The sequence below is a fragment of the Euprymna scolopes genome, chromosome 27 (assembly GCF_053919585.1).
Source record: "Euprymna scolopes isolate OS-2025 chromosome 27, ASM5391958v1, whole genome shotgun sequence".
Lineage (NCBI taxonomy): Eukaryota > Metazoa > Mollusca > Cephalopoda > Sepiida > Sepiolidae > Euprymna > Euprymna scolopes.
This window is the reverse complement of record NC_136508.1, coordinates 85806203-85821982: the sequence shown is the minus strand read 5'-3', so window position 1 is coordinate 85821982 and position 15780 is coordinate 85806203. Positions and strand designations below refer to the sequence as shown.

At 32.7% G+C, this 15780-nt stretch overlaps 2 protein-coding genes across 3 annotated transcripts in view; one reads left to right on the top strand and one right to left on the bottom strand.

Moving 5' to 3' along the window:
• LOC145248962 (mitochondrial import receptor subunit TOM70-like) overlaps positions 1-15780 on the bottom strand; it is a 172932-nt gene that overhangs the window by 57031 nt on the left and 100121 nt on the right. For both annotated transcript variants that reach the window (XM_080110770.1, XM_080110769.1), the window contains exon 10: positions 2336-2433. In XM_080110770.1, coding sequence (XP_079966896.1) covers positions 2336-2433 — 98 coding nt within the window. The remainder of the gene's footprint in view (positions 1-2335; positions 2434-15780) is intronic.
• LOC145248963 (uncharacterized) overlaps positions 1-15780 on the top strand; it is a 437400-nt gene that overhangs the window by 398317 nt on the left and 23303 nt on the right. The gene's annotated exons all lie outside the window — the stretch shown is intronic.

The following is a 15780-nucleotide window of genomic DNA, read 5'->3' as shown; positions in this document are numbered from 1 at the left end:
TTGCCAAGCTAATCAAAAACCTTGATTCCAGTAAAGCAACTGGCCCTGACGGTATTCTAATTATAGTACTCAAAAAACTTCAACCTGAACTAGCGCCCATACTTACAAAACTGTTTAAATGTTGTCTTAAGGAGAATAGTTTCCCATCTCCCTGGAAAATTTCATCAGTATGCCCTGTATTTAAGAATTCAGGTGATCGCTCATCCCCCTCTCAGTACAGGCCAATAAGTCTCCTGTGAGTCATGAGTAAGTTGTTGGAATCTGTGTTAAATACAGAAGTAATCAACCATCTCAACAAAATAACCTTCTTAGTGACACTCAATATGGTTTCCGTTCTGCTAGATCTACAGCAGATGTGCTTACAGTTATATCGCATAGGATTAGCAAATCTCTCGACGGAGGCCACCTTTCTAGGACAATTGCTCTTGACATATCTAAGGCCTTTGATAGGGTATGGCATAAAGGGTTACTTCATAAGATCTCTAGCTATGGTATAGCTGGAAATGTCTTCTCAATTATTAAATCATTTCTTTCTGATAGGTTCATAAGAGTAGTAGTTGAGGGGCAAAAATCAGAAGCTCACAGTATTAATGCCGGTGTCCCTCAGGGGTCCATCCTGGGCCCAACTCTTTTCCTGATCTATATTAATGATCTTCCAAATCACATCCTTACATCATTTGTAGACATTTATGCTGACGACACTACCATTTATGGTAGCACATCTAAGACAGTAAACGACCAAGTTCTCTCCAATTCTCTCTCCTCTGATCTTGAGCACGTAGTACAATGGGGAAAGGAGTGGCTGGTTACTTTTAATGCATCTAAAACTAAGCTTCTCTCTTTACATCATCAACATTCTGATCCACATCTGGCATCAATTGAAATGAATGGCTCTCGTCTTCAGGAGGCCTCAAGTTTTGACAAGCTTCTGGGCTTGACCTTTACTCCTGATCTTAAATGGAACACATACATCAAATCTGTTGCCAAGGCCGCTGGAAAAATGGTGGGATCTTTCTATCGATTCGGTAGATATCTCACTGCTGATGCTATTCTCTATCTATATAAGAGCCAGGTACGTCCAAGGATGGAATATTGTTGCCACATCTGGGCAGGAGCTGCTAGAAAGGACTTGTCCTGCCTTGATAGAGTTCAAAATAGACTTCGTAGCCGCGTAGGAGATGTCCTTTTCTCTTCCTTGCAACCTCTATCTCACAGAAGAGATGTTGCGAGTTTGTCTCTGATGTATCGTTATTTTCATGGAAGGTGTTCAACTGAGCTTCAATCTATGGTCCCCCCTCGCCAAACTTTCACAAGAAACACTAGACTAGCTGTAAACACTATCAATAATTCCTCCCACTCTTTATCTGTGCCTAAACCTAAATGTAGATTCCATGAACAAAGCTTCTTTCTTAGAACTGCACGCCTGTGGAATTGTCTTCCGTTTTCCTGCTTTCCGGCTGACTACAATATGGTTGTCTTCAAGTCTAACATAAATAAGTTCTTGACGAGCCGTTCTATATAAGTTATCAAATTTACCAAATTTTCATTACTAATGATTACTATATTGTCCAATGTCTACTGTACACTCTTTAACCCTTATCCTTGAGTGGCCTCTTGGCCTTGATAAGTGGTAATGCCTATGTAAAAAAAAAAAAGAGAAAGAAGAAAGGGAAAGGAGAAAGAAGAAAGGGAAAGGAGAAAGAAGAAAGGGAAAGGAGAAAGAAGAAAGGGAAAGGAGAAAGAGAAGAGGGAGAAAAGGAAAGGAGAAAGAGAAGAGGGAGAAAAGGAAAGGAGAAAGAGAAGAGGGAGAAAAGGAAAGGAGAAAGAGAAGAGGGAGAAAAGGAAAGGAGAAAGAGAAGAGGGAGAAAAGGAAAGGAGAAAGAGAAGAGGGAGAAAAGGAAAGGAGAAAGAGAAGAGGGAGAAAAGGAAAGGAGAAAGAGAAGAGGGAGAAAAGGAAAGGAGAAAGAGAAGAGGGAGAAAAGGAAAGGAGAAAGAGAAGAGGGAGAAAAGGAAAGGAGAAAGAGAAGAGGGAGAAAAGGAAAGGAGAAAGAGAAGAGGGAGAAAAGGAAAGGAGAAAGAGAAGAGGGAGAAAAGGAAAATGAGATAAGAAAAAAAAGAAAATATAGTAGTAGAGTTGAAAAGTGATAAAAAGAAAGGATTAAATCAATAAAAAGAAAGAAAAAAGAGAAAAGGAGAGAGATAGAGAGGAAAAACGAAAGTAAGAAAAAAGTGGGGTAAAAAAAAAAAAAAAAATGAAAAAGAGATACAAGAAAAGAAAAAAGAAAATTTTTTTATAATGTTAAATACAATTTATACAAGTCTGGAAAAGACTTACCCCATATAAACTGTAGCCATTGCATTGTTTTTGTCCAACTCTAAAACTTTTTCAAAATGTTTCCGAGCTTCTTCAGGTTGGCTTTGGCCAAGTAAAGTCTGCAGAACAAAAAACATTTTACAAAATCAAAACAAGATTCACAAATAAACAAAAGAGAAAATTAAATTATTTTCACTATTCAGATTATCATCTCCAACCTTTTTCTGATTTCAAACTTGGAAATTTTTAATGTTGTTGGAAATTTATACACAAATTTGAATCAAATTATTTAATATAAAGGAGTAGATTGTTCTTGTTCCATCAGCTATGACCAGGTGGAAGGCTCAAGTAGTTTGTTTTATTCTTAGTTATTATTGACTGGTGTGAGGATTTAACCTCCAGGAGACTTTGAACTGATTAATACTCAACATCTGTTGAGCTACAAGACCATGTGGATTTGTCTAGTATGAATTGTGGCAGATGCGCATCATTACTACTTATTGCAAAAAGTTTGTAGAAAGGCCATTTCAAACCACTGTAATTTATGCATATTGTTATTACTTTAAACATTACTTTTGGTACTTCTGCATATATTAACTTGAATTTCTATAAGACTTGACTCAGACTTAATTGGCAGCGGACGTAAACTGCCCGAGTGCGTTGAGTGTTGATCAAGTTGGTCAGCCAATAAAAAAGTGATATCCTGTATATAATATTTTGATTGCAGAAACTCCCTTCTGAGATAAAGTAAAAGCAGAAGACAAAGATTGTCAAACATTTCAAGTGACACCAGTTGTTCGACCATGACATTGCCGTTGGTTATTTGTAAACACGTCAAATAGCAAACATGATCAAATGTTTGTGAGCAAGATATTTTTTAAAAATATATTTACAAAACTTTTAAAGATTTAAAAGAAAAAATATATATTTACAAATCATTTTCTTTAATATTAAATATTTACAAAACTTAAGGATTAAAAAAAAACAACAATTTTTCTATATATGCAAAACTTTTTAATGTAAGTAATAAAACGAATGCATTTAAACAAAATATATTTAAATAAATGGGTGTCTTTCTAAGTGTGTTCTTTTTATATATTTACAGAACTTTTTAATAAACTAATAATAAAAATAATAATAATATAAATAAATGGTAACTTTTTACGTCTTCCCCAGCATATTATAAGCACTCCAACCTCCCTATGTTAAGAACGGCTTTCAGAATAAACACTCCCAACCTCAAAAGTCGTTCTTAACATGGGGTAGGTGGGGGTGTTTATATTAGGTTGGGACAAGTCATAAAATAATACCAAATAAATAAATAAACCGAGGTTATAACTGAGAATTTCGGATGATGTCAATTAAAGAATACATAATTTAAAAAAAATTAAATAAAATTATTATAACCAAACTTTTTAATGGCAGAAACAAATATAAAATAACTGACTTGCTTGGATTTTTGCGACCAAGATTAATTTTTATGTACAGTTTTTTAATCTTTCTTTGTGCATTTTTTATACAATTCAATATTTATTTAAAGTGCGATGTATGTAGGTAGTCATTGAAGGAGAAATCCTTCTAGACTGAGGCAATTTTTATGCATAATAAAATCGCAAGTATAAACAATCGAGATTTTTAAAAATTTTATTCACATATCTTTTATATAGATGAAGTGTAGTCGTATCACAACATAAAAATCTTTTCATAATTTTCATTTAAAAGAAAAAAATCCCCCCAAAAAACTTACTATTTGCTTATTTCTCGATAAAGACAAATTAGGTACAAGTTTAGCGTCCAAAATTTTCAGTTTCTAATGTTTTTGTAATTAATATAGCTCATTCTTTTTATTTTTTTAATTATCATTATTATTAGTAGTAGTAGTAGTATTAAAGTTCTGTAAATATATTAAAAACCGCACTCAGAAAGACACCCATTTATTTTAATAATAGTTCATTCTTTTTATTATTTTTATTTTTTATAATTATAATAATTATTATTAGTAGTAGTTTTATTAAAGTTCTGTAAATATATTTAAAAAAAAAAAAAAACGCACTCAGAAAGACACCTATTTATTTTAATAAATTTTATTAAATTTACATTCGTTTTGTAACTTACACAAAAAGTTGTGTAAATAGGAAAATGTTTTTTTTTAATCCTTAAAAGTTTTGTAAATATTTAATATTAAAGAAAATGATTTGTAAATATATATTTTTTCTTTTAAATCTTTAAAAGTTTTGTAAATATATTTTTTTAAAATCTTGCTCATGAACATTCGATCATGTTTGCTATTTGACGTGTTTACAAATCACCAACAGCAATGTCATGGTCGAACAACCGATGCCACTTGAAATGTTCAACAATCTTTGTCTTCTGCTACAGGGTATCTAATCTTTACTTGATCCTCCCTCTGCACCAAATTGCCATAGGTTTTCGTTAACAGATGCCACATACAAATTTATTATGTCTAAACCTTCAACCCTCATCTTATGTAACTACAGTACGTCATTTTATACACAGTTATTCGTTATAATTAAATCTTATATTACATCCTAGGAGAGGCATCATCACTATTGGCCAGATCTATAGACGAAGTAATTTGTATTTTCCCCTCTACCTGATAAGTCCTCCCAATCTCCCAGACAAGACTGGGTAAATATATAAACATTACAACTATTTTCACCTGACACCCTTATTAACTGGATTAAACACTCATTCACAAATAATGATTTCTCCCCAGCAACATTCCTCCTATTCTCATTGGCTGCTACCTTGAAATTCTATTATTCTGGATCATACAAAAAACGAACACATCAGCCCTTAATCAAGATGGCCGCCTGATCGCCACGCATTTATATAAATCATTACATATAGATAAGTTAGTGCAGCTACCTCTGGTGATGTTTACATCTAATGAAAATACTGTTGCTTCCTTCTAAACCATCAAAGCTTTCTTCCTTTAATCATTTGATTTAATAAAAAATATTGTTGGATTGATCATCAAAACTTATAAGATGAAAATATGAACGAATCTCTGGCGTACATCTAGGAAATTGAACCCCACCCCCTCTAAGAACATTATAATTGAAAACTGATCCCTGACAATAAAAGTCATAAAAAAATTTTTTTAATGACTTTTATATATTTTTCTTTTCCGAAAGTTTAGTTTGTAATGAATTTACCGTTAAACATTAAAAAGAAAAAAAAGTAAATTGTGTAATTTTGAGAGGGGGGGGTACATAAACATTTACCAAATCTCTTACTAAAAGTTTTTGTTTCTTTCTTGTGAGAGGAGGGGGAATCCTTATTTATAATGCATTTCCTTATTTTCGTTATTGAAAACAACAAAGTCAACAAGAGTCGCAAAAACATCCTTCCTTTCAGCAACTATGCATGTGTGTCTAGCACTCTTCCTTGATTTGCTTAAAATAGAATAAAACAAGACGTTATTTCAATGACGTCTTCGTGGAACAATGGATACCAGGTCCGCATTATAACCGATGGGTTGAACGTACGCACCCATGCAGTGGGTTGTTTTTGGTTTTTTGTTGAAAGTTTTAACATTCACACACAGTTATTTATGTGATTTTTTTTACATTCACTTCTTTATTTTCTCGTTCTTTTTATTTGTTTTTTTTATCGAAATGAAACAAAAAAAACTTCATTTTTTTTCGGGGCATTTTCTTTTGTGTTTGTTTTGAGGCTTTATTTTTTTTTTCTTACAATGAAAAGTGACATAAATGCAATCAATTATTGCAGTAATTAATGAAAGAAATAAATGATAAATACACGCGAGAAATTTAATTTCCTTAGGATAGGATTTCATGTTTTCATTTTTAAATAAATTCTTACTTCTTATTAAAACTTTGAGACAAACTATTTGTAGTCACAGAGGCCGGTAAATAACCAGTCAACATTACCACAGCTACAACGGTTAAACAGATGTTTTTTCTTTTTCTTTTACCTCTCTCTACCCAGGCAGCCTACTTGGTCTAATTTGTTTTTTTTCTTTTTCTACTCGCTATTTTTTAATTTTTTTATGGCTGGGGGTTACTCAATGCTCTTACTACACCACCTCTCTCCACCCGAGAGCAAACAACCACCAGTAGAACAAGATGGAAACTTAACCCTGTTTAAATATTTAAAAAAATAAAAGAAAGAAAACAGCGATTTCAATATTAAAACTTTAAAAATGGAAAAAAAAACGTATGTGCAAAATAAAAAAGGGGCTGCTGGACGGTGTAAAAGAAAAAAAAATGAGGATAGGCTCAAACACAGAGCCTTGAGGCAATAGGCTGACAACATACAACTATGCTATGGTGACAGAAGCAATGTAAGACGTTAAATTTAGCAATTAAAAAGTGAAGGAGTTCAACAGGTGCTTGATTTTATTGGGGTCAAACAGAATTAAATCCTGCAGTTAACTATCTCTGCAAGACAGTTTTTTTGGTTTTATTTTTCTCTTCCCAACTTGGTGGTGGTGGGGGGGGGTCAAATGAATAGCTATTGTTTCACCGACATGGATCAAAACGCTCATTGCTTTTCTGGACGTACCACATGAGTGGCGAGATTTGTTTCAGTTTCGCTTTTTTATACTGAAAAAAGCCAAAGACACACATGTGGGCCAATAAATATGGTGAAAATCGCCCGTAAAAGTTGCCCAAATTAAAGATACATGCCGAGTCATTTCGTAAATCTTAGATATCATCTCGGTAGCACATAAAAAGTTATAAGAATGAGCGACCAACCCAAGAACCACCCAGAAAAAAGCCTTTGCCGGACATACACAAAAGGTGCACACACTAACATACATTTTGCCTTTTATAGATAACCAAATAAACAAAATGATCAGAAACAGAAAGAAAAACAGAGAGAGAGATATCACATCAGAAATAGAGAAACAAAGAGAGAAAAAACGATAGAAATATAGAGAGAGTGATAGAGAAACTTTATAATGGACAAAAACGTTTGTAAAAAAAAAAAAAAGAAAAGACATTTGATTACTTAATACTTGAATTAAAATTATTACTAAATGAACAATGGGTTTGTTTCTTTAAAAACACAGAATGAAAGAGAGAAAGAAAAAAAGTGAGAGAAAGGAGAGATATTACTTAAAACCAAATAGTACAAACTAAAACGTAATGAATATAATATCTGTTGAAACTGAAAAATAACTGACAAAGTTTAATGCCGGTTTTTCCATTTAACATCATTTTCTGTTTAAATAAAAAAAAAAAAACAATTTCCAATTGCTTAATACTTGATTACAAACATTTGATTTTCAACTAAGTTCAGTTTTACGAACAAATTGAATAACAAAATTATACATTACAGTGTATGAGAGGGTCATGTAGTTTTATTTGGTGCGATGAGCAAAGATAAATAGAGAGAGACAGAAAAAGCATACTTTCAAGAATAGCAAGGACACATGTTGTTCAACAAGGCATGACAGAAATAGAAGAGCACCTATTGATGGAGACTTAAAATAAAGTCACTCATAAATTGTAACAAGAAAATGAATGGAAATAATAATAATTAGAAGCAAAATTAAAATTTAATACATTAAATATTAGTTTCAAATTTTTTAGACATTTATAATTATAGATGGACAGAAACAAAGAGAAGGAGCAAGAGGAGAGATGGCCTATGTTGAGGGAAAGACAAGAAAATAAGTGTTTTCAGTATTTGTTTAATTAAAAAATACTTTAAATAGTATAAAATTAAAATCAGTCTTTAATTTTTAAACAAATAATAAATTCCCAGGTAACACTAGGAGAATAAAGCCAATTACTATATACAAAGTTCTGTTTTAAACACTTTGACTAACCTTCTCTACATTTTCACAATTGTTGAGAAAAGTTTGAAAACAAAATGCAAATGCAAACCCAGTATCTCCACTCCTAACATGGACATCATGAATCCTCTTTCTCCTAGACTAAAATTCATTGGCAAATGACTAACTCATTTCTGTATGAAACTCATTCTCAACTTCTATGACGACTTCAGGATTTCAGTCTATTCTAATTTGACCTTAAAACCTAATCCTCAAGATCATCAGTTATATTGGTTTTTCCATGTAGTAGAGACATCTCCAACAAAAACTATGAGCTACCATATAGCCATTGTTCACAACACTTCATTCAATTGACAAGATCCCATTTATCATTCATTTCTGTAGTTATTATCCATCCTCACAATTATGGAATTACAAATCTTTGAAAAAGCACAACCATCTCTTGTTCACCTTTCTGCTACCATCTGTGTTGACTTTAATATTCACAATGTTGAATGGCTAGTCTTGTAATCCTTTATCTTCCACAGTCACGGTGGATTACAAGGTAAATGTGATCCTCAACACTGGATGTTGGAACCATGCATATACAATTAGATTTAACTCTAAAGTGCAGGCCTTTGTCTATGTGACAATACATTATCCACATCAATGGGTTTTCGGAGGTACTAAAACAGCACTTTCACTCTCCAAGATGTTTCTGAGGTTGGTCATCTAATCCATGGTCAATGCTAATGGTTCCTTTCCTCAGAAAAAGTCACTGGAAAGGTTTGATATGTTAATACCTGTGAAAACCTGAATCCCTTTCTAAACATGAAAAAATAATTAACACATATTGATGATTGTTTTTTAATAAAAATAATTATTCAGTTAAATATTCTAATAATATATATATATATATATATATATATATATATATATATATATATATATATATATAGTCTGCATACAAAGAAAGCTAAATAGTTGTTATATTTCTTTTGGAATTAAAAACAAAATGTGTTTCGGATGGCTAGAGTGTTTTCAATTTAATGGTTGTTTTATTTTATTTTTTTACTAAGTTTGTCTAGGCAAAGTTGATTTGGCAATTTCTGACCACAAGTCTGGAGACTTGCATCCCAAAATGACGTGGATTCATTCTCATAATGACAAAGACATTCATCATCTAAAAACCTTAATTTTTATTGAGCCATTATTTGTTCTCTCTCATTGCTATTTTTTTCTCTCTCTTTTCCCTTTCTTTTTCTTTTTACCTAAATGAGTTTCACAGAAATATTAGTTCACTGCAAGGATTTATTATCTGTCAGTAATTCGTTAAAAACACTTTACTTGATCTTCACGCCACCTCCAGTTTTTACCAACTGGTCTTTTCAAGCGAGCACTAGAAACCAGAACTTGCTTATTTTGATAATTTGTGATAATCCACCAGCAAGGTTGGAAAACTTCACCTGCGATCTATAATAACACCAAAATCTACTCTAACAAGATTGATTATGAAGAAAAATTTTATGATTTTTCTGAAACTTATAAGCTGAACCAAATCATTGACGAATATACTTGCATGTCCAATTCCAACATTTTGCAAGCCTTTTTTTGTTGTTTTTTTTACCTGACAACTTTGCTCAGAATATGGCACATTTACCATTCTATTTCCTCCAGAAATGTCCAATCATCTAGTTGTCTCCATGAAGATCAAATCCAAGCTCAGCAGGATCACTGATATCCCTTTCCATCACAGAGTGTATCAATAATCAAGAGCTGATTAGAATATTTTTAAATCTTTTATTTCAAATATTCCTGATTTTCATTTCCAGAAAGAATGTATATGGTGTCGCCTCGGATATGTCCAATTGTTTGATTGCTGATAATTTGTGTTTTATATACTCTAATTCCAACGGAGACCAAATAATTCACTCCTGAGTATAATGTTGACATTGACCCCAGAAAGTATTATTTTAACCTTTATCAACTAAACTGCTCCAAAACTAAAGCTATCTTTAAAACTTGTAGCAGACATCATGCGAATTCGCAAGGTAAAAAGTGTGAAGTTTGCATCATGTCGTTCGTTGTCATTTACGCATACCAGGCTAGAGTAAAAGGAATCAATCTTGATAACTAGAAACTGAACAGGCCTCATGATATAGAAGATCATGTCTGGGTGAAACCACCAGGTTGTTGTATGACCAAAATTCAAACACTGACAAGTGACTGGCATGATCAGTCAGGAGTCTATCCTGGTTGATGGAATCCCACGTCACATGTGATAGCCTCCCTGCTTTGGAGGTAAACCGTTCAAGAACTGGGGGAAATGAGAAAAGTAATGAGCCATCTTGCACCGAACTCTAAATAGACAGCAAATTCAAAAGCAGAAACTTTGAACAATATTGAAATAAAAACTTTGTTCAACAATTCAGAAGCAGTAATTTGAGTGCATGTTGTACTTCGAAGTGCATGAATCAAAATGGCCACAACTCCCCTTCACTATATGTGATCAAGAGATCAGAGGGAGTGTAGTAGCTATCATGCAGGTTCATGAGGTAAAAGAGCGAGGCTCATGCCATGTGTTGTTCATCAGGGATTGAACCCAGGTCATTCTGCTTACAACATAGAATTTTGTGGCATCACAAATAAGCATTCTATTGCATGGACTAATTCTCATGGAAAGAAAAAGAATAAAACTTTTCTCCTAGGACAGAGAGTAAAATTCATGTGATGAGTTCGGACCATGTAGAGTGTTCAGCAAAAGAAAAAGAGAAAAGATTGAGTTGACATCATTTGTGTCAGGTTATTCTGTTAACGAGATTTGTGTTTTAGAGAATTGTTCGAGAATCGGCCTTTCAACTTTCACTCCTACAAAACTGCCTGTAAATTGTAGAAAATGTTTAATCTGTTGAAGACAGAATTGCTGAACAGAAATTCTGCTCTTGCATGTTTTGGAAAATAACATAGATGGTACTAAGCAGAAATAAGACATCTATTCCAACCATGATTAATGGTTCAGAGGTGATCTCATCATCATCTAATAAAGCCAAACTGCAACAAGTTACAAAATTTGTATTCTTTGGGATAAGTACCACCAATTTCCAGAGTTTCTTTCTATGACTCAAAATACACATATTGGTTGAGGACATTACCAAACTTATCTGGAATTTGATGCTAGCAAGGCAACCAGCCTTGAAAACATTGCTATTAGACCTATTTTAACAAACTTATACAATCCTCATTTATGGAGAATTGCTTTTAATCTTCTACTGATCACCAGTATTAAAAAAAAAAATTGGGTGATCAGTCTTCTACGAGTCATAATTACTTGAATCTGTGATAAATCAAGCATTTGCAGACATCCTAAAGAAAAAAAAACAATCTACTTAGTGACAGGTAATATGGATTTCATCCTGCAAAATCAACTGCTAATTTGTTAATTATAATATCACATATGATCTGTTGAATGTTTTTTCTCTAGAGCATAGGATCTGTCTTGGGTCCAACCCTCTTCCTAACATATATAATATTCTGTTTGTTCCTTCCTTTGTTAGTCTGTACGCTACCTAAATACAAATTTTGAATGCCAAACTATTTTTTTTTAAAAACAAGGCCAAATTCGTGAATTTTGGATTTTAAAAAAGGCCAATCTAGTAACTCTGTAGTCCAGTTTTTGAATATCATATATAGTATCAGTGATATCAATTATAAATAATAATGATAATATATGATCATTGTTGTAATGGTGGGAGAAAGGAACTTGCAGTTCTTCACCAAAGAAAGTCATCAAAACATTAAGTAAAAAAAAGAGGGGAAAAAAAGAACATTGTCTGCCAAGAGGTGCTGGAGTAAATTAAAGATTATCTTTTAGAATATGATTTTATTATTTGTATTGAACTATGTAGCACAATATTACTTTCTGAATATTTATTAGCACTTAATTTCTCATTTGAGTCAGTTCTATATTCAAAATACAATGAACACTATTTTTATAAAAATATTAATAAACTCATATTTGCTATGTGTTATTAGTTTTTCTGTCTCCAAAAAAAAATTAGTTTTTGTGCTACCCAGAAAAATATCTTCATCAAAACATTTGTTAATTAAAGAAACTTCACAGGTCCTAGTATTCATTATTGATCTTTCAAATCACATTCTGAGATCATCACCAATACTCAGCTCTTTGCTTTGCTGTAATTAAAATGAATGGCTCTGTTTTTAATGATGTTGAAAAAAAAAAAAAATTGTTCAAATAAGTACCTGACACCAAATATGTCCTAAGATGGAATATTGCTGCCATATTTGGGGAGATACAGCATAGAGCATTCTTTCCTGCTTTTATAGAATATAGAATACATTGCAATCTATTCGAATATGATCTCTTCTCTACAACTAGAGATCAGGCAGGGGTGATTCTTCTGTTCCTTACAGCTCTTTCTCACAGGAGAGGCATTACCAGTTTCTTCCTGTCCTATTGTTATTACCATGGAAGATGCTCGACTGAGCTCCAATCTTTGGTGCTTCCTTTTAAAATATTCACAACTTTGTAACCACAAAAAAAAAAATATCTTCCTTTTTGTAAGAAATTTCTATTTGTAGAACACATTACTGCTTCTCTCAAAATTATAACAGTTACATCTAATATTAAGAGATTCCTGTTATGAAGCCGTTCTGACGTTGGTTCATACGATCAATCTTTCACATTCCTCGACTAAAGTTCTTTATCTCTCAATCATTCCATCTCCTTAACCCTTATCCTAAAGTGACAATTCAGTATAAACAAAAATTTAACTTTTAATACAGTGCAAGAAACCAAACCTAAAAATACTTTTTAAAGCAACTAAAATCACTGATATGGTAAAAAAGTGAAAAACTGAAAATTATGAATAGAAAAAAAGTTTTAATTTTGTGTTATGTTTATTCACTAGCAAAATTTGTTAAAATATTTTCAAATAAACATAAGTTTCAGTGTTTACAACATAATCAAATCAGAGTTATCTTATAGGCACAGATAGAGAGTGAAAACATTGTTGACAGTTGCTGTAGCTAGATGAATATTTGTTGCAACATTTTACAAGAGGAAGCATAGATTGAAGGAGCAAAGGTCAGTCCAAAAAGTTTGTCTAAGCTGACGATGCTTCCTCAACACAAGAGTCATTCATTTCAATCAAAGCCAATTGAGGATTTGAACATTGGTAGTGAAAAAGATACAAGTTTGGTTTGGGATGCATTAAAGATAACTAGCCATTGTTTATCCCATTGTAGCACATGTTCCACATTTAGAGGAGAGAGAATTAGAAAATCCCTGGTTATTGTAAGCCTTTAAAGTGTTGCCATAGATAATAGCATCGTCTGCATAAATGTCAACGAGCGTGATTTTAATAAAATCGGATCAATTATTTCACTATCTGTGTTTAGGTCATCTACACATACAATTGTCATTATCGTTTTCATTTTCAAGAATGAAATACTGAACTCTCCCTTCGAAAAGTCTGTTCAATCCCATTAATTGTCCACGTGCATTTCTCAGATTAAGCAAATATCTGTTTCCTGTATTTTCCAAACAATTACAAATATAAGATAATGTCACCTAAACAGCCAAACGAGACATGCTATTTTCTTATTTGTAAAAAATAAAAATACAACAATGACCAGAAGACCTTTCCTCAACCATATATAAACACATTGTTTTTTAATGACCAACAGACTGTTGCTGTTGTTTCTGCTTTTTCTACATAAAATTAAAAGACAATTTCTTACAGGATGTTTACGGGACACCGTTATTGATTGATTAAAGCGTTTTTCTCAAATACAACAATTCACCAGTTCCAATGCTTCAAACCTTCCTTTTGAATTGCCGCCATAGCTTGCACAGGTTTCTATCTTCATTAACAGAACATAATTGGGCATATTATTTAGAATGCCGTTCTTGATATCGGAAGGGAGGGTGTTTTGTAACTATTCTGCACTTCCACTTAACAATTTAATAAACAAAACATATCATACAAATTGAATTTAACTCGCAAATATTATTTATAAAATACTCTGGTAACATAGATGCATAATCAACTTAAAGTTTTGATTATTTCTTAATACTCAAATTATTGTTGAAAATATTATGTCTGTATTGAGCATAAGATATAGAATCTAATGTGGGATATGTAGCCAGATTCTAAGCATTTGTGGCCGATAACAACTCACTGATCTGATCCATAGGCTTATAGGCACCAATATGGGGCACCTCAAGTGATAAAATAATCTTCCCTTCTTTCAGAGGAGAAAATTCCTAGGAAAACAGCTCGGTGACCCAACAAATCTAGTTGTTGCCCAAGCACAGAAGAAATTCTGTCATTGTTTAATGAAACTTAACCAGAATACGGACAGTACTATTTTTTAGATAAGATTTCCAAGTCAAATTTTATTTTTCAGGTAACTGTTTTATTACTTTGTTACTAAAAGTATCGAATAGTTACAAAACGTCCCCACCTCCACATGCTAAGAATGGGTTTCTAAATAATAATGTTCAGCACAGTGCTACATAAGTAGCATTTAATGTTTTGGTTTGCTATTTTTTCTTTATAAAGCAAAGAGTACATAATTATTGAATAAATAGTTTTTCTTATAACTTCCGATTTGCCAGTTTAAATGCTTCAAAATTCCTTTCGATATTTCCAAAACAGACATGCATGATATACTATTGCCGCTATAGGTTGCACAGGTTTTCATCTTCGTTACCAGAATGTAATTGGGAATATTAAGCAATTTTTATAATTAATAGGTTTTTAGATACTTTTACAATTTCTGCATAAATAAACATTTTAGATCATGATCAGGATTTTACCATTTTACACATGGATGTATTATGCAGAATACAGACCGTGCTGAAATACTAACATTATTATTCATTGACCCAATCTTAATATGGAAAGAACCTTACAATTAAGTACAGTATGCAAAATATGGCACGGACGTATTCTGCATACTTACAAAAAACATGTTGTGATATAACATCTACATTAATGCAGCAAACTCTACATTGGTTATAGCAGCCATTAACCAACTCTTGACGACTGTAACAAAGAGTTGTTAAGGCAGCCAATGCCTACAAATAACTGCCTCAATACATAATAACAGGGTCCACCAGGGCCATCAACTAACAATCACCTAAAAAGATCACTATTCTCCACTTAATGCAGATAAAAGTCATAAACGATGACAGTGATGATACTGACCGCACACAACAATCCCCAACAATGACAGCCAGTGGATTATGCAATCTGTCAGACAATGCAAGACAGCGAAATCCAGATGCTTTCATTTTAACCACTGCCACCGGTGCCCACAATTTTCTTGAACTAAGAATGACTACCACTAGCAAACGCTATCATCTGTGTTAATAATTATTTTTGGAGTCTGTAATTTATGTCTCGCATATGATAATGCACAAAATAAACTAAGGTTATTTCATTTTCCGGGGTTGGTGATGGGTACCATAGCTGTTCTAGCTTTGTGTCATATTTCCACCAAGCAATGCTAGAACACAGGCTTTGCTAGTTAGTAATAGCATATATATGTGTGTGTGTGTGTGTGTGTGTGTGTGTGTGTAAGAAAACAAACACACCATGTAGAATCTTCTAGCCGCATTATATTGTCTTGCAATTTTTTCTATCTAAGCAAAGAATTTCTAATTTTTCTA